The 26,522-nt window shown below is 42.4% G+C and overlaps 3 protein-coding genes across 13 annotated transcripts in view; 2 read left to right on the forward strand and 1 right to left on the reverse strand.

Annotated features, from left to right (window-relative positions):
- NBN (nibrin) overlaps positions 1-14,497 on the forward strand; it is a 58,397-nt gene extending 43,900 nt beyond the window's left edge. The window contains exon 16 of the mRNA XM_084849170.1: positions 14,392-14,497. Within this exon, the coding sequence (XP_084705296.1) occupies positions 14,392-14,482 (91 nt within the window). The 3' untranslated portion in view covers positions 14,483-14,497. The remainder of the gene's footprint in view (positions 1-14,391) is intronic.
- Positions 24-16,396, reverse strand: OSGIN2 (oxidative stress induced growth inhibitor family member 2). Of its 2 annotated transcripts, none has more exons than XM_084849178.1 (6): positions 15,967-16,396; positions 11,525-11,679; positions 9,441-9,577; positions 7,569-7,760; positions 6,457-6,548; positions 24-4,286 (listed from the first exon to the last, which is right to left on the reverse strand). In XM_084849178.1, the coding sequence occupies exons 1-6, from the start codon at positions 16,008-16,010 to the stop codon at positions 3,239-3,241; spliced, it is 1,668 nt and encodes a 555-aa protein (XP_084705304.1). In that variant the 5' UTR covers positions 16,011-16,396; the 3' UTR covers positions 24-3,238. The 2 variants fall into 2 exon arrangements, with proteins under 2 accessions (XP_084705304.1, XP_084705305.1); XM_084849179.1 differs by lacking the exon at positions 15,967-16,396 and adding an exon at positions 15,480-15,830.
- The window catches only part of LOC146346798 (uncharacterized), a 257,087-nt gene continuing 246,804 nt past the window's right edge, over positions 16,240-26,522 (forward strand). For all 10 annotated transcript variants that reach the window (XR_014790068.1, XR_014790072.1, XR_014790066.1 and 7 more), the window contains exons 1-2: positions 16,240-16,530; positions 16,675-16,745. The gene's annotated coding sequence lies outside the window, so the exon portion shown is untranslated. The remainder of the gene's footprint in view (positions 16,531-16,674; positions 16,746-26,522) is intronic.

Here is a 26,522-nt window from a genome sequence, read left to right on the forward strand (position 1 = left end):
AAAACAGCTGATAGCATAATAGTCAAAAAAGCTCTTAGTTCTTTATTTGTGAATGTTAACCTCATTCCAGTTACCACTTCATCAGCCCTGCCTCAAGATATATACATAGGTTGAGCATACCAACTACTTTAGTCAGTGCAAAACTTCAGTCATCATGCCAACACTGCAAGGCAGATTTGCTAGTGTAAAGGATTGTGCTAAAGATGTTAAACTCTATGGAAAATGTAGCCACAAGGACATTCTATTATAGGCTTAAGCTGGGTTGTTCTATACATTCTGCCTCTATGTACTGTAAAAGCAGAGAAATTGATGTCTGCTGTAGAATTCCAAAGTCCAAGAATCTCAGCTTTCCTACGAAATAAAACATGGAAGCCATGGCTCTTTGAACCACATCCTCCAGGACATCATGGCCATGTTTGCAAATACACAAAATAATTGGAACTTTTTCCACCGGGCTGCACCATCTTATGCAGCCTGGACATACTAGAATGGCAAATGGCCACAATACAGAAAACTAGGAAAGTAACTTCCACCTGCGTACACACAAGAGCCTTTGTGCATTTAAGTGGCACACTAAATTGTTGCCAATCCAGGCATGATCTCAAATTTAGTCCTGATTTGGTTGAACGTTCACAACTACCACAGAAGTTACTAAGGGTCACTATCCCGCTTACCTGAAAAGGCAGTGTTGTGACTACTTCATGTTTAATTGTTTTAACATGGTATATTTTAGTAAAACAACTGAAACCAGTAACTTGGGTGGCTTTCATAAGCCGATATAAAAATGGTTTGTACTTTATTGTAAAGGTTAATGAAACAAAGCAGCACAACTACATTCAGACCCTGTGGGCGTTTCTGACCGTGTTAATGTACATTCGTGCTGTGTTTTTAAGAACGTTTGTTTGGTTCCTAAACCTTTCTGTGCCAACGAAGTGCTTAGAAGAGGGAGAATTAAGCACTCTGCAGAACTTCAAGCAGATGTTGCAAAAATTAGCTTCCTTATGCTTTGTATTTATTAAATTATTTCACAATACTTTAAAAAGGCAATTTGTGGCCTTAAAATGCACAGTGGCTATGATCCAGATGCATACATGCATTGGGGCTTCTTTGAACAGATGCACATCTACCAAACCTCTAATTGGGTTTTAAGCTCCGCAGGTTTAAAAAGTGATCTGCTACTTGGAAGGGGCCTTTGCAAAAAAGAAAATGGTCCAGTGAACCCAGATGTATACAAAATCTGTTTTGTACAGCGAGTTGCCGCTTTGGCTTAAAATGAATTTGACTTATGTGTGCATCTAAGGCTGAAAACCTGAGTTTGCAAGCATAACTTTAATAGCTCTAATTCCAAGTGATAGGCACAAAGTGTAGGCACCCAGAGAGGGAGACACTGTGTGTGCGTGAGGGAGAGAAAGGCAGCTCTTAGGAATGCCATGCTTTTATTTAAAATCTGTTGGCAAACCCTGAAGTTCCCTTTATGAACTTGATTTTTCATTTTTACTGTTCAGTGCCTGAAATGGAAAGCAGGCAGATTTGCACATGAAAAAAAGTGTGCCCTCAGGAGTAGCAAACGTTTTTTTAATCCCACATGCAACCTGGAGGCAGAGCTACTGCCTTATGTACTCTACAAGGAAAGAAAAACTCTTTGAAGAAAAAAAAAATCTGAATGCGAGTAAATGTCTTCCCTTCTTAGTAATAGTTAACAATCCTAGTCCCTTAGATATAACGCATTAGAACTGAATTGTCATTCCCCCACACTTTTTCTCATACTTGCTCAATTGTTAGCAAATAAGTTCTCTTTAGTGAATTAACTCCCCACATTTAAAAATGGGGGGGGAGCCTACGGGGGAAACAAAGTTAACTACTAAAGGAAGAGTGGGGGCAGGGGCGGGGAGAGAAATCTGCTACACAAGCAGACCCAACATGTATGCAGAGGAATTTTGTGGGCAAATCCAATGAAAGTTAAGTATACTTAAAACCCATTAAAATGAATGGGGTTTTAGAACTTAACTATGATTATTCAAAATATTGAGGGATGGGGAATGTGTGGCCCTCCAGATGTTGTTGGACTGCAATTTCCAACATCCCTCACTATTGGCTATACTGGCTAGGGCTGATGGGAGTTGCACTCCAACAACATCTGGGGGGGCACACTTTCCTCACCACCACATACTATCTTTGTGGTTTCTTTTGCTGTAGCTCCCATCATTAAGGATCCACTTTTGCTGCCTCGTTGTAGATCTACAGTAATGAAAATGAAATAAAATACAGACGGTTCCCTGTCTGCACATGCGTCTTTGTATCATGATTTGTGTGTTGAAATCTCAGAACTAACTTTCTCCGAGTTGTGCTGTGTGTGCTCAGTCAGGACCTTAGTCAGACCCCAGTGCTAGTTCTCTTTCAGACATGAGAGATTAGGCACTTCTTAAAGGCTGAGATCTTTGTGACACTAAGTGAGCAAGACTGCCATGTTGGGTTTTATTACAAAGATCTTTTACAAGAAAGTGTACCGTGACTGAGGAGACTACAAGATAAAACTCTCTGCTTCCAAGACCATTAATGCTTCGAGTACTAAATTCATTATGATATCCTTCATAATGATGCTGTGGTAAGTGCACTTACAGCAGCACTTTGTTTTACACCACTATCGTAGAGGCTAAATCACTGCACCATTCCTTTGATATGGATGTCTGCATATTTATGACAACTGCTTCCAATTATCAATGGAGGATAAATATGGGGTATAATTCAATCTCTGCTAGCAAAAATCTTTATTTTACAGGCCATTTAAAAAGTGCTAAGTTTTATATAGTTGCCACTATGACCACCATAAAATAAACAGACTGCTGCAAATAAACTGCTCTATATTTGCTTTAATTTATATTAAGGAGAAGTTTCTATTGTTAGATCTTGTTCTAGTTTTGTATAGTAAAACAATTAGCTCGTGGGCAAAAACTCTTGCTCAAGAGGTAAATACGTTCTCATTAGGGTATTAAACCAAAGCAAATTGACACGAGTTATCATGATTTACTGCTGCTTTAACTGGAAGCAACTCCAGAAAAACACAATATTTTCCTATTTTGCAAAGGCTGGAATACTGTATCATCCTCCTCTACGAGGCAATGCAAGCATGAAGAACTGGTCTGTATAACAAAGAAGGCTGTCAATAACTTTAGATGTTAATGGGCCACTTATTAGTGTATGCCTGTAGTCCCTTAGAGCGACGTCTATGGCTGTTGCTTTAGGGCACTCCATCGCCTTCTCTTTCAACTAGGAGTTGATGATGGTTCTTCGGCTTTGTAACCAAATGTCGTGTAATACCCAGTGCCCCTCCTTTTAAAAAGCGTACAAAATTGTCTCCAACCAGTGGACCTACTGCAAAAAGATTGGGTTCCTTTGTGCACTCATATGTATATGGGTCGATTTCAATAGGGTTACCCTTGCACGTAATTGGTTCATTTGGATGATGGCCTATGCCCTGGCCTTGGTCCTTTAGGAAGCATAGGTTAGGATGAGAACCTATTAATACTAAGGCTACAGAGAACTTTAAAATCTTCTTCAATCCAGAGGCACTCTGAAGGACACACTTCATGTCTGGCTGAAATGAAACTACGCGATGTTCAGGAAAACTAGTATAAGCAGGATGCAAATTATAGTCCGTAGTAACTGACTGTGTACACATCATATGGTAGACTTTATGGTATTCTGGGTAAAGCTTTTTAGGCAACTGTTTGAAGATTAAGCTTGGGTCAGTAACCCTCCTCCGAAATGTATGAATTACAGGGATGTTGTTGTTATAAGCACACAGAACTGCATCAGCTGCTGTGAGTCCACCACCTATGATTAAGACAGGGTCTGCTTTCCCACGTAATAGTCCTTTGTCTATGGTAGCTCCAAAATCAGATATGGAATGGAGCACAAAGGGAAGGTCTTCTCCTTCAACTTGGAGTCGGCCAGGAGCATCAAAAGTTCCAGTGGCAAGAGCCACATTCTCAGCAAACAAACAGAATGGCACATGAGAGCCATCTGCTGCCCTCTGATAACCTCTGATTTCCCAGTTTCTCTTTATCAGTGTAGTCTGCCCACCTTGCTCCTCCAGTTGCAAATGCTGTGGCAAAACATCTGCACTCGCTTGGATTTCATCTTCATGGTCCTGTTCTCGGTAAAGCCTTGACACAGATGTTACGTAGGTGTTTTCTCTGAAGTTCTTCTGTAAGCCCATGACTTTAACATAGTGCTTGTAGTAGCTAGCGATTTCTTCTGGCAGAACCCTATCACACTTTATATTTCTGAAACAAGATCAGAACTCTAGTTATTCATTGTTTAATTTTCACATTCATAACAGAAGCATTTCCCTCAGCTCAAATGTGACTGTACTGGCACTTTCAGGTCAGATTCTAAAGAAAAGGTTTTCAGCTTTTGTTATTAGAACAGTGCCCTTTTTCTTTATTCCTTGAAATGTTTCCACTATATGAAAATATTTGAGTTTATAACTGTTAAGGCTTATAAAAATGAGGGGCCAGCTGACACTTTTGTAATGAAATGTAACTTCAAGAGCAAAGTTCTGAATAAGATTAATTTAACAATAGCTCCTATTTATAAAGCATTACTATTTCAGTGCAATCTTGAAAATACTGTGTTGGGAAATGGTCTGGCTAAACCAAAGGGCCTGTTGCTGCAATATAATCTACTACCAAATGTAATTGCTAACCAATGTTTCAGATATTAGACAGTGGCTCTCAAGGCATGAGGTGGACTTTCCAAGACATGGACAATTGCAAAGAATGGCTCAAACTCCTTTCTAACCTTTCAGTATATGCGCACATCGACTCACCCCATCTCATAATGAAATAAAACAGGACTTCTATCACCGCTCCTCACATTAAATCAGGGTGCACAACCTTTTTGGCCCCAAGGGACACATTGGGCACTGGCACATGTGCGTACACACAGGGTGGGGGAAGCTGCTTTGGAGGTCCTCCTCTCCTTGTGACCCCAAGACGCAGCACAGAAGTAGCTATGTTGGCTGCTGTGGGGGTCTCTGGGAGAGTACTAGGCTTTAGCCACCTCCTATCCCAGTGACCCTGAGAACATCGCTGCTTTCAACAAGAACACAATTTACTATCAGCAATCCACCATCGTGCTTTAAATTGGTGGGCACTTACTTGTACCTTTGTTAAGTAGACTCCTCAATGTAGGTTTATACTGCTCCATATATTCTTCTATTTTCTCATCTTGAAGAGGCACCTAGAAGCTGGTTCATTCTCTAGGTATTCTTAGGGACCCTAGTGTTAGTTCCCAATGTAAGTGTATATCTTTTCTGTCTTTCAATTTCTAAAAATGTATTTTAATATTTAATCAATATTATTATTTGACCACTAACTGTATATTGGTTGCGACATGCCTGAGTGCCAACTGGCATTTTAAAAATACTAAAGTGCTTGTGATAATAATTTAAAAAGCCTTGTGTTCAAAATACAAGGGCAATTCTAAACAGGGATGGTTTCATTCAAAATGGTTCAGTGCCAGCAGAAAACCTGAGGCTTTAAAGATTTAAGGCCACAGATGAATTCATTTTCAATGAATTTTCATACAGTCTGTAAGCTCATTTGTGAACAGTGTTCATTAACATGTGCAAAATCTGGTAGAAGCAATTACACTGTCATCTGTACACAGGCATACAGTGGTGTGATATGATACTTTATGTAACTTACATTTTCAGAGAAAGTTTAAAAATTACAAAAGCATATCTATAATAGCTTGAGTCATGACATTTTTTATATGCGATTTCCAAAATGGGCATTTCCAGTTTCTAATGTATAAAGAATAAAAAAGGCAAGTGGACAACAGATGAACCTGAATGTATACATCCTCATGATAAGCTTATAGGTTGATAAACAAGATTACAACTGGTAATCTTTAAGAAGAGGTAAAGAAACAAGCATGTCATTTTTAAGCAGCAACTCTCCTTCTAAAAGCATATGTTTAATGATCAAAGAAAAAGGTATCCAAAAAGCATCAAGCTGCTGTACATGATTCAAGAATTGTCAGAAGCACTTAGCCTATTTTTGCCCAGATTTATCACTGAATTCTCCACAGCAGAGATCAATGTGAAGACTAGGTGAGCTTTTCAAACATGGGTTGGGAAGCATTTGGTGGCTGGTCTCCTGTGTCCTGTTTCTTCCATCAGCACTTTGCCTCCCACTAGCCTTGAAAGACGCATGCTTGATTATCTCATTTATGAACTATAGAAAATGATTTATACAATAAACCAAACTCAAGTGTCACTACAGTGGCCCATTGTTCACATGAGGTTAACATTATTTAATTACCTATACAACAGCTGCTTGTGCTTCTGAGAAATGTCTCACAGAAAACATAGAAGCATTTGACTTCTCCATCCACTGGCAGCAGCAATTTCCCCCATATCAATCCCTGTAAGAATGTTATTGTCCTCACCTTCGCTTAGTAGCAGCCCAGTCTTTAAATGTGTATCCGGGTAATTCCATCCAGTCTCCAAAGCTGATGGTCAGCATAGAACCTTCCATAGACTATAAAAAATAAAATCATGACAGGACAATGTATTCAAAATATTGCTTAAGGTCATGTCATTCAATTTATCCAGTAACAAAAATTAAAAAAAAACAGAAATTGTGAAGAGTCATTTCAGAACAACAAACTGGAAAAAAAATAATGCCACGCATCATTATCTATGGGCCAATCTATATGCTATATTATCTGCCTGGTGGAAGGCTTCCATATGGTGACTCTCCTTATTGGAGCTGTAATGTGTGAATCTTCAAGACAGCATGGAGTTTCTACTGCTACGATCTGTTGCTAGTAGGGGAACTCTAGGCATTACAGACCCAGAGAGAAAAATTACTACTAGGAAACCTCCTGCCAGAAGTTGATGAAGGGCTGTTGCTCAGCTTTAAGCTCTGCCTATGGCTCTCATAGTTCTAGCTGTTCATCACTCATTTTGCCAACTACTCAGTCCCTGCACAATATTTTATTACTAAGAATGTCCCGAGCTGATTGTGCAAGATGATAGTTGTTTATGGTAAAAGGTTTTCAGCCCCCAACAGTAGGTTGTGGTAAATGCTCTGTGCTATATTATCACTGGATAGCTATCAACAGCTACTGGTCCAAATAACCAGATGACTGACAACCTCATTATCAGGATGTGTCTAAGAGCTGTACCTTTTAGAAAAATACAGTCCTGTGGAAAATGTAACAAGGGAAAAGTAATGCATATCTATTTCCTAGAAAAAGTAAGCACAAAAAGGCAAGCCTCTGAAAAAGAGTACACTGAAAAAGAATACAAATTTTTAAAAAGAGCTATGCAATTTGTCTTGTTATATTTTCATTGATTTAAAAAAATATTGGTATATTGACTGAAAATATTAGATACTACACATGATACAGCCTCCAAATATAAACTTCCTCAAATGGGAATACACCACAGGAGTTGCAACCAATCAGGAACCCTGTATGGTATGGACCCATAGCTGATGTGTAACCTGAAGTTCTCTGATTAAATCTGATTCTAAATAGCAGAAAGTTTTCCTCACATGCCAAGCCCCACCAGGTGGTCCTTTGCCAAGCACTATGTGGGGGATATAATGATGAGGTTCTAGTTTCCAGTGAAGAACAGGTGGATAGTTAAATCCAAAGTCAGCATCAGGATGAAGCAGTGTGTCAAAAAGAACTGCGACAGGATTTGAAGAGCGTCCTTCTAGGCCTTCAGCCAAGTACTCTAAGTCCTGAATTGAAAAGACAGATTTAAATGGCCATACAACTTTCCCTTAGAATGTAAAATGATGTCAAGTAATAGCAATTTCACTTCCCTTGCCCATCATTCTCTCTGCCCCCATGGTATATGAATCTCCTCACAAGTTCCATGCATGTTCTTATCAGGATTACTGATTAGTGCCTTGCTTCACTCTCTGTCTAAGGCAGAGGTGGGCAACTTTGGGGGGTCCAGGGGCTACTTTCCACCCTCCTGGACCCCCATGCGGGCATGACTTCCACCCAAATTTGTTAGTGCAGTGGCAGCAGCGAAAAAGCCCAGTGGATTGCTGCCAAATTTCAGCAGAGACTTAAAAGGGACATATTTAGCTTGTTCTGAAGCTAAATTTGCCCCTTTTAAGCCTCCGTAGCAGTTTACCACTGAAATTCTTCCACAAACTACCTATTATTTTGCCACCATGCTGGCATATTTCAACAGTGCAACACTGAGGACTGCACCAGAGGGAGTGTGGGGGGCATGCGGCCCACATGTCACCTGCCCCTGGTCTACAGATATAGGATTGACCAGCTTGTTTCTCAGCTTGGCCAGTCTGTCAGGAGATGTCCTGACTTTGTGCTAGTTGTTGACTGGTTTTTACCTCCCGAGTTTCCTGACTGCAATGGGAACAAGTCAACTTCATTGTGCCAGTAGGCTTTTCCCCAGAGACTTCCAGCTCAAACTCTTAGGAACTATTTTAACAGACTCAAGGTTTTAGCTATATTCTACATATGAGGGATAGATAACATGTTGCTCAAATTTAATGAGTGGGCAGTCTCTTTTCAGAAGCTTTGGGAAGGTCTTATCTTGTATTCAGTGGGACCCGTAATACCCCAAACCATTTTTAGTGGTAAGCTTATCTCTGTATCATATCACCGACAAAGTAGTATACTAAATCCCACTAACTTAGGTCACTTTAAAAACCAGTTAAATGAATTAATGGAGCATTTAAACAAATTCATGGAGTGTAATAAGCATTTATTAGCCATGATGCTGAAAAAACTGAACCTCTGTATTCAGAGATAGTACACTTCTCATTACCAGGTTTTGGACAAATATTAGAGAGAGCTATTATGCTCTGCGTTGGTAGGCCAGTGCTAAAGACAAATTGCTAGACTAGATGGATTTTGGGGCAGTTCTTAAGTTTTTTAATGTATGGGGTTTGTCATCAAACATGACTGGCACTTTGCATCCCCAAGTCCTATTTTACACTTACTGAAAACGTGAGGAAAGCATAATATTCTGCTTCTACCATGGTTTTTACCAGAAAGTTGAATGTAAGTTTTTTCAGGCTGAGTATGTAATGCTCTTTTCTCCCAGTACTGATATACAGTTAAGGGCTGGATGTGCCTGATCTTGTCTGATCTCGGAAGCTAAGCAGGGTCAGGCCTGGTTAGTACTTGGATGGAAAACCGCCTGGGAATCAGGCTTCCTGCATTGAGCAGGGGGTTGGACTTGATGGTCTTGTAGGCCCCTTCCAACCCTATGGTTCTATGTCTATGTACTCAACAGGCACTTCAAATTGTGCTCAGAAATAGTCTGGAATCCAATGAAGGTGTTTAAATAGATAATTTCATAAGTAAGGAGATAAAATGTTTTGCCTGTTTTTGAATGGTGAACATATTAAGAAACTGAATACAAGGTTAGTAGGACTTGCCTGATCAACAAGAGAAAGATGACTAGCTTCTTTTAATTTATTATGCAAAATAGGATTTGGATGTTCAGCTTCAGGAGACAAATATGGCCTGTATCCAGACAGCATGTAAGACAGGCAAATTCCTGAAGGTCCATTACCTGTTTTGTTTTTTTAAAAAAAATTCACAAAAGATTTACTAAAGCTTAAAATTACGTTTTATAATCTAGCCCAAAGTAATGACCATGATTGAGCCAAAAGTAAGCACTTTTAAGCCCCACTGATTTCAGTGTGAGAATTAAATTTATACTTATTTCCTTCCCTTGGAAAACAATGGGGCTTAATAATGCTTAACTTTGGTTAGACTCACTGGGCTCTTTCAGACGATCAGTGGGAGAAACAATGCAGTGTTGATTGTTTTCATTGCTCCTGCGACCACTGGTAGCATGACCAGGATTACCCTAATTAGCTGTGGGTTGTAGGGTGGGTGACAATGCACTATGCTCATGCCACGTTTGGATGACAAGGTACCTGTGGCATGGGTAATTAGGGTAATCCCAATTGTGTGAGTGGCATGCATGGGAGTGGGGAAACAACTGACACTGCATTGTTTCCCCCACTGCTCATCCAAACCCAAACTCTAACTGTCAGAGTATACCCAATATTTTTGCAATTATATCCTAGAACATCCTTTGCCAAATATATTGGCTGAGTTCTGATCACTGAATTACATTTGCCAATAAAATAAAGCTATTTCTAATCAGTACCAACAATGATCAGTTTATTGGTTGCTACATTTTCTAGCAGTGCTAGGAAGAAGTAAACAAAGTTCCTTGGACCACACATATTTGGCTAGATGCTTAGGAAAAGTTTGATTTTTATCACTAGAGTGGAGCCAGAAATCTAACATGGGGCTTGTTTGGGTTTTACAGACTTTTGTAACAAGAACCAAAGAACAAGTTCCCCGTGATATTAGATATATAGAATTAGGTTCTATTTTACAACAGAATACAGTTTCCATACTTTTGTATTTCATTATTAATATGACAATTAATGTAATTCTTAGGCAGTATCCAACAGGGCCACTCCACCTCCATTAGTTCCACTGCACCCACGGGACCCATTGCTTGCGCAACAGGGCTTTTGTGCTTCTAAAAATAACCCCGGATATGAGCGGAAACACTTGTTTCCAGATTGGGACAGGTCAGCGGAGCTCCCTTTTATGAGCTCCACTGCCCTGCCTGTTCCAGAAACAAGCGTTTTAGCTTGTTTGGGGTTATTTTTAGAACCGCAAAAGCTCTCTTGCGCAAGTGGTGAATCCCGTGAGCACACAAGCACAATAGGATACTACCCATTGTTTTGAACTTGTAATTTAATTTTCATCTGTTTTACTTATATGGGTTGGACCCAGAGTACTATTTATCAGTGTCACTCATGCTGGGGGCAGGGAATCTATTTTCACCATTCCTTCTTCACCCTACAACCCCCTGTGCCTCCTGAAAAGCTGCTCTGGAGGTCTGGGGAACCCTCTGGAGCAACAAGAGAAGCAATGCGGGAGGCTGCAGGAAGATGGGAGAACTGGCAAGGAACATCTTCCCACCCTTTCCTCCAGCAGGGAGCCTATATTGGACCTTGGTGCCTTCCATAAATGGAAGGAGCCCTTCCGTTCATGGAATGGCCAATCTGGATCCAATGCAGTGTTGCTTTTTTTCAAACTAGGTTAGTTATTTTAAATGGGAGGCACTGGGACAGCTGCTCCTTCACTGGCTGGTGGATGTGGCCAGGTTGCACATAATGGGTAGACAGACCCCAAGGAGCTAGGTTTGGCAGGAAAGGGGTACAATTTTGCAATTCCCAATTACTACAGAACATCATTTCCCCAATTACTTGGAGTAAACTATTATAGTTCAAAAACCTTTTCTAACAGTATTTAATCATAGTATACCAGTATAATAGGATAACGAGGACTTTCAGTTAACAATTGTATCACAATTTAATTAGCAGTCTAACATAGGGCAATGTTTTCAAAGATTTACTACATTTTAAATAGATTTCATAATTCAGATTCTTAATCATATGAGTGCTGAATATTTCTGAGAATAACTCACCTATTACTACTACTGGCAAAGTCAGCGGTGGGTCCACAGGTAGAGTGTTTTCTTCTAGTAAGGGCATTGTTTTAACATTTGTCCCAAGGTTATTGCCAAAATACTGTACTAAGGAATTCAAAAAGCGTCCTTCAGTTTCAGGGCTACAGTAGTTTCTATTCAAAGGGAAATAAATCAGTTCATCATTATAATACATTATTAATAACATTAACTTAATGTCAAGTCATTGCCTTGAGGGTATATAACCACAGAAAACCTGTCAACATTAAGTAAAATACATACTAAGTAGTTAATGTACAGCTTTTCCTGAGTGGATACTACTATTTTATTACCCTACAAGGAAAAAATAATATTTTTTGTCCATACAAGTTTTCAGTGACATACGGATTTCTTCTGCTATAAACTGCCTGATATCATTTCCAAAATTAATGAGTACCAGGCCATACATCTAAATCTGATAAATATCTGCACGACTTGGGGGTGGGTAAATTAAAGAAGTAATGTATATGGCTTGTCCTTCTGTGAATAGAAGGGCTCCTTCCATTTGCAGAAGTGTCCTTAATTCATCGTGGGAGGGAGCACCAAGGACTGAAGGGGAAATTGGCAAAAAAATTGCCAGCCCCCTTTCTTCCAGCAAAAGCCTTGACCTCTGCCAGATCAAACACTCTTCCGCAAATGGAAGGAGTCCTTCCATTCATAGAAGAAAGAGCAAGTCTGGATCCACTCACAGTCTGTGGATCCAAGCCAAAGAGTTATGAATCAGAAAGTATGCATTCATTTCAAAATACACTTTTAATCTCTTAAAAGGGTAAGCCACTGCATCATCTGAGTGCAATCCAAACACTTTCTCAGGAACTTGCATTCAGATGTACTGTTCTCCCTCACTCCTCCTACAGCCCAGGAATCTACCAGCTCTGGGCCACCTCCATGCTAATGTTTAAGTAGACATTTCTAGTTCTAGGGCTGCTTGTTCACAGCCCTAGAATCAGCATGCAGCACGTGTCATCCTCAAGCATTGTCCATTGTCCTCTCCTGGGTATCAATTCAAGCAAGCTGGCCCAGAATATAGTTGCTTGCCTCTCTGCCACCCAAAATCACACAGGTGTCATTCAAGCATAAAACACATTTATCTGCAGCTACATGCACAGAGCAAATTTAGGACCAAGTTTAGGTCAACTCCTAAGGAGGTGCATAGATGTACATGTGAACACATGAACTTCCATAGTGAAAATAACGGAAACCATATTGGAACTGTTTCTGTGCTATTAGCCATTAGGTCATAAACAACTTGAGAAAATATATTAATCTATTTTATTACAAAATACTTCTCAGCACAACTCCACAGGTTACTCATCCTGCTTTCATTTTCTTTAGGAGGAAACGATATTGCACAGACTCGTACATGTCTAGAGCAGTTGGATTTAACTAAAATAAGAGGAAAGTGCAAAGAGAACAGTTGTTCTCTACCAAAATAATGATGCTTTCTCTTGTTTATTTCTCATAGCTTCTCAAGCTGCATCTGTGCATTTACTTCAGGATCCCAGTGCCAAACACTGTTAATTATCATCCCTGATTATTGCAATCATCTTTTAGAATGCAAGTACTCATCTGCACAAAAAAGATGCCCTCAATGAATACTTGAAACTTAGACACTGAAACAATTAGAACAACTATAAACCAAAGCAAGCTGTTACTTTGCATAATTTTCTTCCATTCTTCACCTTGTATTCTACAGTTTTACATTAAAAAGTCAAAGAAAAGGGTAAGCAAGTATTTATGAGTTTCTTGGAAGCAACTGGTTGGCCACTACAGACTACAGGATACAGGGCTACATGGGCCTGATCCAGCAGGGCTCTTCTTATGTTCTTATGATTAACATCAGTTTTAAAATCCAACATTAATAACACTGGGTTGGATCCAGACATAGACCCAGACATTGGATCCACATCAGACCCATCGAAATCAATGGATCTTAAGCCATGACTAACTTAACTCCTACTGATTTCAATGGGTCTGCTTAATATGACTAAAACTAGATCTAACCCATTTTGTCTACATTACACCAGTTGCTATTACCACTGCACATTTATGTTCACAACTCTAGAGAAAATGTATATATATTTAAAATACATACAGTCATGTAACACATCGGTTTAACTGTTTAAGTATAATTGCCTATTCCAAGTTGTGAGTGAGACAGCACTATAACAAATATGCCAGCACTGAGTTTACACTAAATGCCAGCAGGAATTACAGCAGAGGCAAAACTGCAAAGGCTTCACCGGATCTCACAATAGAAATGGTTGTATATTCATCTTAGGTGCTACCAGCTACTAAAGAGACATCTGGAATATCCCTCAAAACATCCAAACTCAGCAAGCCATGATGAGAGATCCATCATGGATCTAACTCTACCTGTTACTTAGCCACTATTTTTAAATTTCTATACATAGGGATTGTACTGGGCAATTAAAAGAAGGAAGGAAATATTTTAGGTAAAAAAAGCCCTACATTATTTATAAAAATCACATAGTACATTATACCATGTACCAAACTGGAGGGGTAGCCTATAGCTTAGAAGGCAGAAACAGGATTCAAGATTATCTTGCCAAACACACAATTACCAATCAGTAGACTAGTGTGTAACATGTGCAAATGAAATTTCAACTGTGTGCATCATACAATTAACCTGCTGGGATTGGCTATGGATCCCTACCATTGGCACACACAGTGGCAAATATGCATTTGCTGTTGAGTATGTATGAAACTGCCCTATGGTTTTGAAGTTAGTTTAATGAAAAAAAAAATTCACGCTATTATTTAGATCCATTAAGTTGTACTTATTTTCATTTTACTGTCATGTCAAGTTTATCAGGTGGACACCATAATACTGTATTCCAGAATACTTGCTGCAATTCTACACAGACACAAAAGACAGGGGACAGAAATGGTTATTAGTGCACAGCTTTGATGAATGAGGTAAAGACTGTGAAGCACTTCAAGCCACCAACACGACCACAGAGTTCTGCCAGCAAAGTAAGTAAAATAACTTTTGGCCCTACGACCAGATATCTTGTATGTCAAGCATCCCTGATAATTGCTTGAGCAATATTTTCCTGAAGGCTTCCTCTCCTACCATTTTATCCCATTACAGAAAATAAAACATGACTTTATCATCCTTTGTCCGCCTCCCGCACCAAAAATCTATAAATGCAGCCTTTAAATGTAATAATTAATCAACATCCAACCTAGGAATGGGATGGATTTTCTCCCCCTGCCCCCTCCAAAATTAAGAACATGCCTGAGTACCCAGTCCATATATATAGTGTCCCTTAGTTCATGAAGCTGCAGCATTGCAGCTAAGCAAATCTGGGTGATCAAGTACTGGATGACAGACAGTAGGCCACTCTGGTACCCCATGATTAAGTTCCACCTTAAGAATTTTCAGAAGAATTCTGAACTTTCAGAGAAGAAATGTTCAGAGGAATTTTCAGAGGTGAAGTGGGCTCTAGACTATGAAAGCATATGCCATAATAAATGTTTTAAGGTGCCACAAGCCTCTTTGTCGTTGTTTCTGCTCATGGAAGAACGGACAGAAATATAATTCACAAAAAAATATGACACCCACCCACATGCACACATACCTATTATGTGCGTGTGTAATATATGTATACATTGCAACACATGTCTCTCTTTATGTGAGCAGAGAGTCAAACATGGTTGATCGTTATACGTCTTTTAAATGTTCACACACACACACACACACACACACACACATCTTGGCCATTAGGAGATGCACCGCAGCCATCATTAACAGAAATGTGCACCTCGGTGTTCAGTCATGCCGGCCACATGACCACGGAAGCGTCCTCGGACAGCGCTGGCTCTTCGGCTTAGAAACGGGGATGAGCACCGCACCCAAGAGTCGGACACGACTGGTTGGGGACACCTTTACCTTTAATGTTTCCGAAGACGGCAATGGCGCGTGTGTACGCGGAGGAGGGGGTGCCGCTTTCCCCGACCCCGCTCCGTCTGTTCTGAAGAATTCAGCCAACCAGACATCCACCTTACACACGGCCGCCTCGGTTTCCTCTCACGCCGCAACACTCGCCACCCAGGTCTGCCTCTCTCTCTCTCTCTCTCTCTCGCGCGCGCGCCCGCCCGCCCTTAAGGCTCTTCTGCACGCCTCGCGCTCCCCCGGCTCCGTTCAGCGCGCCCGCCTCCCTTCACTCCTCCAGCGCCGGCCGGCCTCGGCGCGGCGGGTTCCTGCATCCCGTCAGCTGGGGGCTCCCGCGGCTGGAGGAGCGGGGAGAGGAGGAGGGGCCGGAAGGGGAAAGGATGGAGGCTGCCGCGGCCGCTTCTCCCCCTTTCCCCCACAAACCCATTTCCCGCCGGCCGGCCTCGTAGCAGCGGGAAGCGAAACGAGGCTGTCGTCAAGTTACCTGAAGTGGCTGGCCAGGGAGCAGCGGCAGCACCAAACCGTCATGAGGGATTACGGGGGAAGCAGCGGCGGCGGCAGGTCACCGGGCGGCATCGAGAGATGGAGAAATTGCTGCCGCCGCTGCCTCGTCCTCCTGCCGCCGCCGCACTGGGGGCCGCTGTTGGCCGGGTCTTTCTCCTCCCTCCCGCCTTCTCGCTTCTCCCGAGGCGCTAGGCCAGCCGCGCGGGAGGGAGGAGCCTCCGCGTGGCACCGGCAGCGGGGGAGGAGGGGAGACGCGCTCGGCGGGGCGGGCGGCGCGCGTGGCCGCCGCCGCCGCCCCCCGCACGGTCATCGCCCTCAGCCGGGGGCCTCTGCTGAGGCCGCGGAGGACCGAGGCACCTCGCACGGTCACCCGCTGAGGCGCACCATTCCAAGCATTTGAATTACGTTCTGGGCGGGAGACGGTTGGCTTCGCGCGCGCACAAACGCGAGCGCACCGACCAAAGCTGAGAGGCCGCGAGGGGCCCGAGCCGTTGGATGAAACCGTCCGCACACAGGACTCGAAGGCGCCCTTACTTGTTCCAGGGTTAGTACTAGTCGCAGGCCGAGTTCCCCACCGGCGGCCACAGGCGACTCTTTACTTTTCCTGCCCCATGTTTGTTGGATGTCACAACCGTGGCTGAAATTTTAACACGCTTCTTCCCCCCCCCCCCCTTGTCTCCCTTTGTAGACCATACAGACAAGATTCGGACGGATGTGGACAAATAACGGAAGAGGAGCAGGGAGGCATTTTTAGGACAAGTGAGAGCTGAAATAGTTTGGGAGCTGGGAGATGCGGGTTGTTGGAGTGACAGAGTCAGAACGTGGTATAGTGGCTAGAGTGTTGGACTGGAAGTCTGGAGATCTGGATTGTAGAGCCCACTCAGCCATAGAGGCTCACTGGGTGACTTTGGGCCAGTCACACACTCTCAGCCCAACCTACCTCACAGGGTTCTTGTTGCGAGGATAAAATGGAGAGGAGGAGGAGGATAATGTAAGCCGCCTTGGGTTCCTTGCAAGAGGAAAAAAGGCGGGATATAAATGCAATAATAAATAAACACACACCCTGGATGACAGTACAACCTTATCCTTGTCGTCTGCAGGTACATCACCCTTATGGTGATGCTCCTGCACTGCCCTCTGAATCCCGCTGAATGTTGTCTGCCTGACACCTTGTGCCTGATTATTGGCTGTAAGTGTTAAGTGAAAGGAACATTTAGCTCCGCTGCATGTGTGCTCAGAAATCAAAAGAATGTGCTATGTGTTTAGTAGGGTGCAGCTTCATCCCAATTGTGTTATATGGTTGTGTAAGAGAAGAGACAAGTAGTGTGCTGCAGGGTTTTGCTAGGGCGAGTGTTGTTCAGTATCTTATACATAACTTGGACAAAGGAGTAGAGACAGATAACACCAAACTGGGAGGTGATAGGCTGTACCTTAGAAGACAGAAACAGAATTCAAGATTATCCTGAATACATGATGGAGTGTCTCTCCCGTTACGATCCTACCTATGCTCTACGATCAACATCTGAGGCCCTCTTCCAAGTGCCTCCTCTGGGGGAGGTTTGGAGGATGCCAACAAAGAGGGCCTTTTCGGTGGTGGTCCCTTGATTGTGGAATGCTCTTCCCAGCAGGGCCCACCTGGTGCCAGATTGTCATCTTTTCAGCACCAGATCAAGACTTTCCCTCTCTTTTGAGGCATTTGATGGTGTATGATGGGCTTTTTAATGCATCAGATGAATTGCTTGGTTTTCCCTGGTTTTTTAGTTGTTTATAGGGTTGTGGTATTTTAGTAGAAATTGGTTTTAGCTGTTTAAAAAAAAATCTTGTTGTAAATAACTTTGAGCCTTTTTAAAAGAGAGAGGTGACTTAAGAAACCCAATAAATGGTAATCATTGTAATCTTGACAGGATTGAGAACTGGGCCCGAACTAACAAGCTAAAACCGACAATGGAACCAATTATCTAGGGAGGTGGTGGGCTCTCCCACACGGGAGGCATTCAAGACGAGGCTGGACAGCCATCTGTCAGGGATGCTCTGACTTGGATTCCTGCATTGAGCAGGGGGTTGACTCGATGGCATTGTGGGCCCCTTCCAACCCTACTATTCTATGATTCTACGAATGTAAAGGTCTGCATTTAGGCAAGAAAAAATCAGATGCACAATGGAAGATGGGTGATACCTGGCTTGTGACCAATACATGTGAAAACTGAAAAGGGTTGGGGGGTTTAGTAGACTATCAGCTAAATATCAGCCATCAGCGCAATGCAGCAATTAGAAAGGCTAATGCATGTCTAGTGTCATGAAAAGTAATTGTTCCGCTCTGCTCTGCTTTGGTCAGACCTTCCCTGGAGTACTGAGCTCAGTTCTGGGCACCACAGTTTAAGAAGGATATCAGCAAACTGGAACACGCCCAGAGGAGGGAACACAGATTGTGAGGGGCGCAGAGACTAAATCCTAAGAGGAAATATTAAAGGAGTTGAGTATATTTAGCCTATAGACGAGACAATGAAGAGGGAATATGATAACCTAAATTGAATATTAATTGACATGTAAAATAGACAAGACAGAGGGGCTGCTGGTCAGGAAGGAGATAGACTCTGGAACACGGATTTTGATTGTTTTGGATGGTGTAATACTCCCCTTGAAGATCCAATTTTGCAGTCTGGTGGTTTTCCTGGTATTCGCCTTGGGCCTTGATGGTGACCAGGAATGCCTTTGCCCAGATTAAGCTGGTACACGAGCTACACCTATTCCTGAAGAAGTGAGATCTGGCTATAATTATACATGCCTTAGTTATTATTGCATTGCATCCTACCTGGGGCTATGTTTTAAGTGTCTTTGGAAAGCTCAGTTGGTCCAGAATGCAGTGGCAAGGATGTTAGTGGGCCCATGGGACCATATCCTGCATTGCCTGCACTGTTTGTTTCCATGCACATTCAAAGTGTTATTACCTTGAAATGGCTTAGATCCGAGATACCTAAAAGAATGTCACCTCACCAGCCTGCCTACTTACTGCCTAAGATGTGGCAGACAGGCCCTTCTCTGTGGGCTTAACTACACACTATGTTAAATATGTAGCGTGCAGCTGATCCTCAACATTTTGTTTGTACTTTGTAACTGCAGACAGATAGGGGAGGTTTCAGCCTTCCCACTCAGCCACTTTTTTCTCCAAAATGCCCCACCACCACCATCACTACTACAGGGATTAAAAGAAGAAGAAATAAATCTTCATTGGTGCTAGTGGCGGGCTCTCTTGTTCTTATCCTCCGTGGTGTGGTGGTAGTGGGTGGGTTTTGGTGGAAAAGTGGCTGGATGGGAAGAGTTAAACCTCCCCTACCTGTGTGTGGTAGTCCCAATATGAATCAGGTCTTCATGTGCTTACACTGATGTAAGCAAAATGGTGAGGATCAGCTGCACAGTATGTATTTTACATAGCAAGCCTATGGTGGAAGCATGGTTGGCAGTGACTAAGGAGAGGGCCTTCTCTGGTGGCACACAAATTGTGGAATACCTTGCCCTATGATAGCTCCCTCTCTTGGTGTTTTCTGCCAGCTAGTAAAGGCCTCTCTCTTCTGGAAAGCTTTTTGCCTTGCTGAGTTGTTTTTATCTTTCCACTTCTGTTGTATTTTATTGATGTGATTTTATTGTGAAATTGTAATTTTAATTGATGTAGGACACCATGCAGGCATCACTAAGGTGAGATAAAACAATTCTTCTGTATAAACGGATGATGGAGAAAAATTATTTTCTGTTGCACCAGAATAGGGCCCAAACCTACACATTCAGATGACAAAAAAGCGGATTTCAGTTAAACATTAGGAAGAACGTCCTGATGGTACAAGTTGTTTAACAGTAGAACAGACTGCTTCAGAAGGCAGTGGATTCCTCCATTAGACATTTTTAAGCAGAGGCTGGATGGCCACCAATCAGAGATGCTATAAGAATTTCCTACATAAACAGGAGGTTGACTTTGAGGTCCCTTTTTAAGAGGAACTACATTCAGGATGAGGGTTGTGTTCCCACCTCTCACCATTCCTGGGTCTAGCACCTTCCATGGGCAATTGCAAGTTGCTCAGCTTTGGCAGTCCTCTGATCATCTAAACACACACTAACATAGAGATAGTCACAAAAATCGTACCCGTTGCAGAAACGTTAACTATTCTGATGTTGCCAAACCAACTTGAAATGATCAAGGTAGTTCTAGAGGCCTCCCTAAAAGTTCCCAGATCATTTGTTGTTGTTTTGGATGGTAAGTGAGGAGACCCAGGTTCATCAATAAGAAGGTTGTTGTGATAAAATGGAAGTTTGGGGGGAAGAATGCTGGACTTCCACCATGGGCAGTATCCAATACTGCCCGTGCACTTCTGCTGCTTGTGTTGCACTAGCGGGATCCACCACCAGCATAACAGAAAGCTAGCGCTTCCTAGAGTAACCTTGGACATGAACCAAAATACTAGTTTCCAGAAGGGGAAACCAAGAGGGAATTATTAGAATTTCCTCTTCTACACAACTATTAAAGGGGAAGGAGCCCTGTCCTCTTTTGCATCTGGGCACCCTGGCAGTAGTAACTGAAAGGACAGGTGCTTATAATATACATATCCACATGAACAATCTTTTAGGCTCAGGTTGTTATTTTAAGAGTGCAAGCTACCTCTCCCCTTTAGCAATGTCCTACATTCAAGAAGATTCTCAGGAATTGGGTAGGTTCACTGGATTTCATACAAGAAACCAATCCTATAAGCGCCATTGCAATTTTAAAAGAAAACTGATGTGGCTCCAAGTCACATCATTACCATAATCTGTAGTTAGGCCCCCAACATCAATTTCGCTAACATTTTCACTTCTGGTAGAAATACCAAGTCGCTAGGTTATACATTCAAATGTATGGAGATGTAAAAGTTTCCATTTAGCATTGATAGTGAGCTTAAAAAAAAAAAGCTCCACCCAGGTGACAAAAATTATTTAGATGCTCAATTATTTAGAAACCAGTGCCAGTTCTTTACAACTTTCCTGGACCACCTGGGGATCAGTGATAAAACATGGGCTAACTGCACTAGTTGTATTATTTTTAGTGACAGGGATCTCCAGAATTGATGGGACTAGAAGGGTTGATAGGACCAAACTGAAAAAAAGCATTCCCTGATCAATCAGTCTGTATGTGAAGCTGTCTTTCTGGGCTCACCAGTAGCTCTTGCAGAGTTGATTGCACCAGAACTCTAGATGGCCTGTGCATATTGCATGAAAGAATATGTAACATTGCATTAAAAAGGACTAGAAGGACATAAGCTTCTTATTAACAGAGAGAGAGGTGGGTTTAGCAAAGCCACAAGTTCTTAGATTAGCCCCTGATTCTATAACTAGAAGAGATGCGGCCAAGTTGCTTTCAGTATGAACCTGATACTCCTTCTCAGGGTATGGCTGGGTCCCTAAGTTTTGTTGAGCAATAGAGGCATGAAAGAACAGAACTGTCTTCTATTTTTATTTATAGTTTAGTTTTGACATTGTGGGGTTATAGTTCCTTATTTGCTAAAGCCAAGAGGCACCACTGAGCAAGCAAGGGAACAGGAGGTTCATCAAGAGGCCACAAAAATTAGCTTGCAGAAAAGGATTTGTTTACATTTTGATGCCAGGAAGTCTGCAACTTGCAAGAGGTAGTTTCCTTTCTGCAAAAATGTTTGTAAGGAGCTCATTGGAAGAAATTGTAGGCAAAGGTGAGCCTTCTTGATTGGTCAAGAGGTACAAAAGTACCAGCCAGCTTTAACTTACAAAAGCTGAGGCCGCCAGAGTTTTTAGAATGTAAAGTAGGAGTGGGCAACACATGGGATGCAGGTGGCCCGAGCTGCCCCCCCAAATGGTAAGTATATGTTTAAAAGGCATCAGGACATTTTGACCCCTTTGACACTCTGTAGCTGCTGTTTTTATTTTATTTTTGTAATTTTAATGTTGGTGCTGCAGGGAGGAGGAGGTACAGCCTGCAGGGAAGGCAGGGGCTAGGGGGCAAAAATGATTCCAGTTTACCCCTGATGTAGAGGAAGGCAGAAATGGAGAGAAAGGCTGAAAGGAAAGAAGAATCAGAAAGAGAAAGACAACAAGATAGCTACTTTGGGGGCGAAACAGAATGCTTAGAAAAGCTGAGAATTCTGACAGTAAGATATTTATGGGAAGAACTTAGAGAAAATAGGGACACAGTATAGTTAGTAATTAGCTGGATGTGTTTACCCTGATATTTGTCCTACCGTTTTGCTCTTACGGTTTTGGTTTGTGTGTGTGTGTGTGTGTGTGTGTGCTGTAACCATTCAGATGTCAAAACCTTTTTCCTCTTAATATTTTTTCAGTAAACTTAACAAAAAATTGTTGTTTAAACTTTGTGGTCTCCTTGTTTGGATTATCCACCCCAGTCCTAAAAGCCAAACACCACACTACTTAAGAGAGCAGTCCCATGGTCCCTGAGGAGCGTCTCAGGGACCATAAGCTGTAGACACTGCTGCTAAGACTTCGGGAGAGAGACTCCAAAATTTGATCCCTCCCCCCACCCCCTCACAGCTGCTGCAGAAAGAACCGGGGCGCCTGCTTTCTGAGGTCACAAAACCAGCCTCGGAGGACCTTGTAGAGGTCTGAAAGGGGGCATTCTAGGGGGAGGGGAGGGGAGAGGCCAGGTTACGAAGAATCATACGAAGAACCTCTCCAGCCTCAGGTCCGCCCTCGCCAGCATGCCTCCTCTAAAGAAAAAAAAACAGGAGGATGGAGAGGTAAAAATCACCTCCATCACACCTCCTGCCCTGCTGGCAGCAGCCTGGTAGGCCACTGGATACTCAGAAGCTTCCAAGTTCAGAGGCTTCCATCTAATAGGGGTGCAGTCCATAAGATTGCAAGCCTGTTGGTGGAGACAGTTGTTGAAAATAAAGATTTCCACCTGGTGGCAACAGAAAAATGCCAGGAAGGGAAGAACAAGCAGAAGTGGTGCACTCTTTGGCCTGGTCTGCCTTTCACTCACAGGCCAAGGCATCGTTTGTCCTGTGACATAGGGTTAAAGGGACTGGTACAAGGCTAGTAATCTTGTAGGGGCCCATCCTAACAGTGTTAAAATCACATGTGCTTGAGCCATTCTTAAAACATGTGAATATTGTAGTGGCCAGCATCCAAGGGCTTCTAGCTGAACCACTGCAGCACAATGGGAATGGGCTGTTATCCATTTTATTTAAAAATAAAGGATGATGGAATTAAAATAAATGTTTTACAAAGCTATATTCAGGATGATAAAACACAAGTCATGGGAATATAAATGCTCCTCTGATGGAGAATAATTCCATTATTCTACTATCCCTCATAGTACAGTTTATCCTTTTGTTCTACCCCCCCCCCCCCTGTGTTTGATTTCCTGGCATATGTGCTAGAGGATTATTAGTTTCAATGTCTAATTGTTCCTTTCCTAATGCTGTAAACAGAACAGCAACATTTTAGTTTGCCATGCAAGTTCCTGTGGGATATGCTGTGCTCAGTGAATTCCTCTGCATTTGTTCATCTTTATATCACACTGAATGTAAGAGACAAAGCAATAGGACTTAAAGTATTAAGATTTGGGTAAAATGTTCAAAAGTACCTAAAGGTACTTTTCAAACTGACCCACAATTAGCTTACAATTAAATTTGCAGCCCACTGTTTAAACATCACAGTTGTACAATATTCTTTGGGTATAATCCTTTGCCTACTTACCTGGGATAAGCCCCATTGAACTCAATGGGACTCACTTTTGTAAAATTCTAAAATACGTTGTACTTGGAATAGTTGTTAATCCCTAAAAATCAGAGTATTTAGTCCCAACTCTTAACACCTTTGCTTTACATTCCATTTGTTTCAGGAGAATTAAGACTCATACTAAGTTTTATTTGAGTAATTCATGAAAATAAGACTTATAGTCCTAATCTATTGTCTGCTGTTCAAGTACAAAGGTGAATATTATCTTCATAAGAACATAAAAAGAGCCATGCTGGATCAGATCCAGGGTCCATCTAGTCCAGCATTCTGTTCACACAGTGACCAACCAGCTGTTGACTGGGAACCCACAAGCAGGGCATGAGCACAGCAGCACCCTTCCACCCATATTTGCCAGCAACTGGCGTACATAGGCTCACTGCCTCTGGTACTGGAGGTAGCACATAGCCATCAGGACTAGTAGCCATCGATAGCCCTCTCCTCCATGAATTTGTCCAATCCCCTTTTAAAGCCGTCCATATTGGTGGCCATCGCTACATCTGTGGTAGCGAATTCCATAATTTAACTCCGGGCTGTGTGAAGAAGTACTTCCTTTTATCTATCCTGAATCTCCCACCAATCAGCTTCATAGGATGATCCCGGGTTCTACTATTTTGAGAGAGGGAGAAAAATGGCTCCCTATCCACGTTCTCCATACCATGCATAATTTTGTAGACCTCTTGTCATGTCTCCGCTTACCTGCCTTTTTTCCAAGTTAAACAATCCCAGCTGTTGTAACCTTCTGTCATAGGGGAGATATTCCAGCCCCTCGATCATTTTAGTTGTCCCTTTCTGCACTTTTTCCAGCTATACAATGTCTTTTTTTAGGTGTGGTGACCAGAACTGCACACAGTATTCCAAGTGTGGGTGCACCACAGATTTGTATAGGGGCAGTATGATTTTGTTGTTGTTCAGTCGTTCAGTCGTGTCCGACTCTTCATGACCCCATGGACCATAGCACGCCAGGCCTTCCTGTCCTGCGCTCTCTCCCGGAGCGTGCTCAAGTTGGCAGTATGATACTGGCAGTTTTATTCTCAATTCCTTTTCTAATTATGCATAACATGGAGTTTGCCCTTTTTTACAGTGGCTGCACACTAGGTTGACATCTTCATTGAGCTGTCTACCACAACCCCAAGATCTCTTTCCTGGTCGGTCACCGTTAGCTCAGATCCCATCAGGCTATATTAGAAGTTGGGATTTTTTGCCTCAGTGTGCATCACTTTACACTTGCTTACATTGAACCACATTTGCCATTTAGATGTCCATTCTCCCAGTTTGGAGATATCCTTTTGGAGCTCTTCACAATCCCTTTTTGTTTTAACCACCCTAAATAATTTGGTATCATCCACAGACTTGGCCACTTCACTGCTCGCTCCTAATTCCAGATTATTTATGAATAAGCTGAAAAGCATTGGTCCTAATACAGATCCCTGTGGGACCCCACTATTCCCTCCATTGGGAGAATTTACTATGTATCCCTACTCTCTGCTTTCTATTATTTAACCAGTTTCTGATCCATAAGAGGACCTCTCCTCTTATTCCATGGCTGCTAAATTTGCTCAGAAGTCTTTGGTGAGGGACTTTGTCAAAAGCCTTTTGGAAGTCCAAGTAAACACTGTCTACCAGATCACCCCTGTCTACATGTTATTGACATTCTCAAAGAATTCTGAAAGGTTAGTGAGACAGGACTTACCTTCGCAGAAGCCATGTTGATTCCTTTTCAGCAGGGCTTGTCCTTCTACATGCTTACTAATTTTATCTTTAATAAAGCTTTCAACCAATTTACCTGGAACAGACATTAAGCTAACCGGCCTGTAATTTCCCAGATCCTCCCTGGATCCCTTTTTGAAAATTGGTGTTAGATTGGCCTTCTTCCAGTCTTCTTGTATAGAGGCTGATCTTAGGGACATGTTGCATATTTTGGTTAGAAGATCTGCAATTTCATATTTGGGTTCTTTGAGAACTCTAGGATGGATACCAACTGGGCCCAGTAATTTATTTGCTTTTAGAATAGAGCATAAGGTTCAAAAAGTGCCTGCAACAAAAGTTTGCAGTATGGAGTGCTCCTGTTCAGGGTGCCAGCCAACCAGCCATGTCCTTTTCCTGGATACTCCATTCTATTCTCTTCCCCCTAGTTTGTCATCCCCCCACCCAACAGATACTCAGCATTCAGTGGTCACTGAGCCCCCATAGGGCTGTTTGTGGGGTTCCCCCACTTTTTTTCTAAATCTTTTTTGTACTTCAAATCTTGAAGTTCCTCAAGCCTGCTGATGCCTCCCTTTTGTGTGTGGATGGTGCTGTTTTGGCTGCAAAAGGATTGGCACTTGGAGAATCAATATATAGGGAATGAGGAGCTATGGTATTGTCACCTTGCTCTGGGGCTCCTTGTACTGGAGTTAGGGCTAATGTTTGAGTAACTTGGCTGATATGCAAGAAAGGAAACCTGTGCCAGTCCTGCTGCATTCCCACTTCCAGGGCTGGACTGGGGTTTGCTGCAGCTGTGGGGAGCTGGGTGCAAGGGATCACTTATCTTGCCTAGCCATGCCCTATGCTATTCTTTAATGTGTTCTAGTGTTGAAGCAATAGAGTGACCGCTTGTACCGCCATATTCCACTCAGCACTCTACACAACAATAGACTGGCTTATGGAATGGTGATTGCACATTCCTAGTAACATTATTTTGGTTTTAATGCTGAGAAAACGTACTAGCTCTGCAAGCTTTCGATACCATCGACCATGGTATCCTTCTGGATAGGTTGTCTGGGTTAGGAGTTGGAGGCACTGCAC

The sequence above is a fragment of the Heloderma suspectum genome, chromosome 4 (assembly GCF_057233095.1).
Source record: "Heloderma suspectum isolate Gila_16-S chromosome 4, 16-S_ref, whole genome shotgun sequence".
Lineage (NCBI taxonomy): Eukaryota > Metazoa > Chordata > Lepidosauria > Squamata > Helodermatidae > Heloderma > Heloderma suspectum.

Excerpts from the sequence above, each read along its gene's own strand:
- OSGIN2 (XM_084849178.1), bottom strand. The coding sequence starts at position 16,010 with ATGACGGTTTGGTGCTGCCGCTGCTCCCTGGCCAGCCACTTCAG. Across the intron at positions 9,578-11,524 it reads TTTGCCAGTAGTAGTAATAG|GTAATGGACCTTCAGGAATT; the intron begins GTGAGTTATTCT and ends AAAACAAAACAG. Across the intron at positions 7,761-9,440 it reads ATCTTTCTCTTGTTGATCAG|GACTTAGAGTACTTGGCTGA; the intron begins GCAAGTCCTACT and ends TTTTCAATTCAG.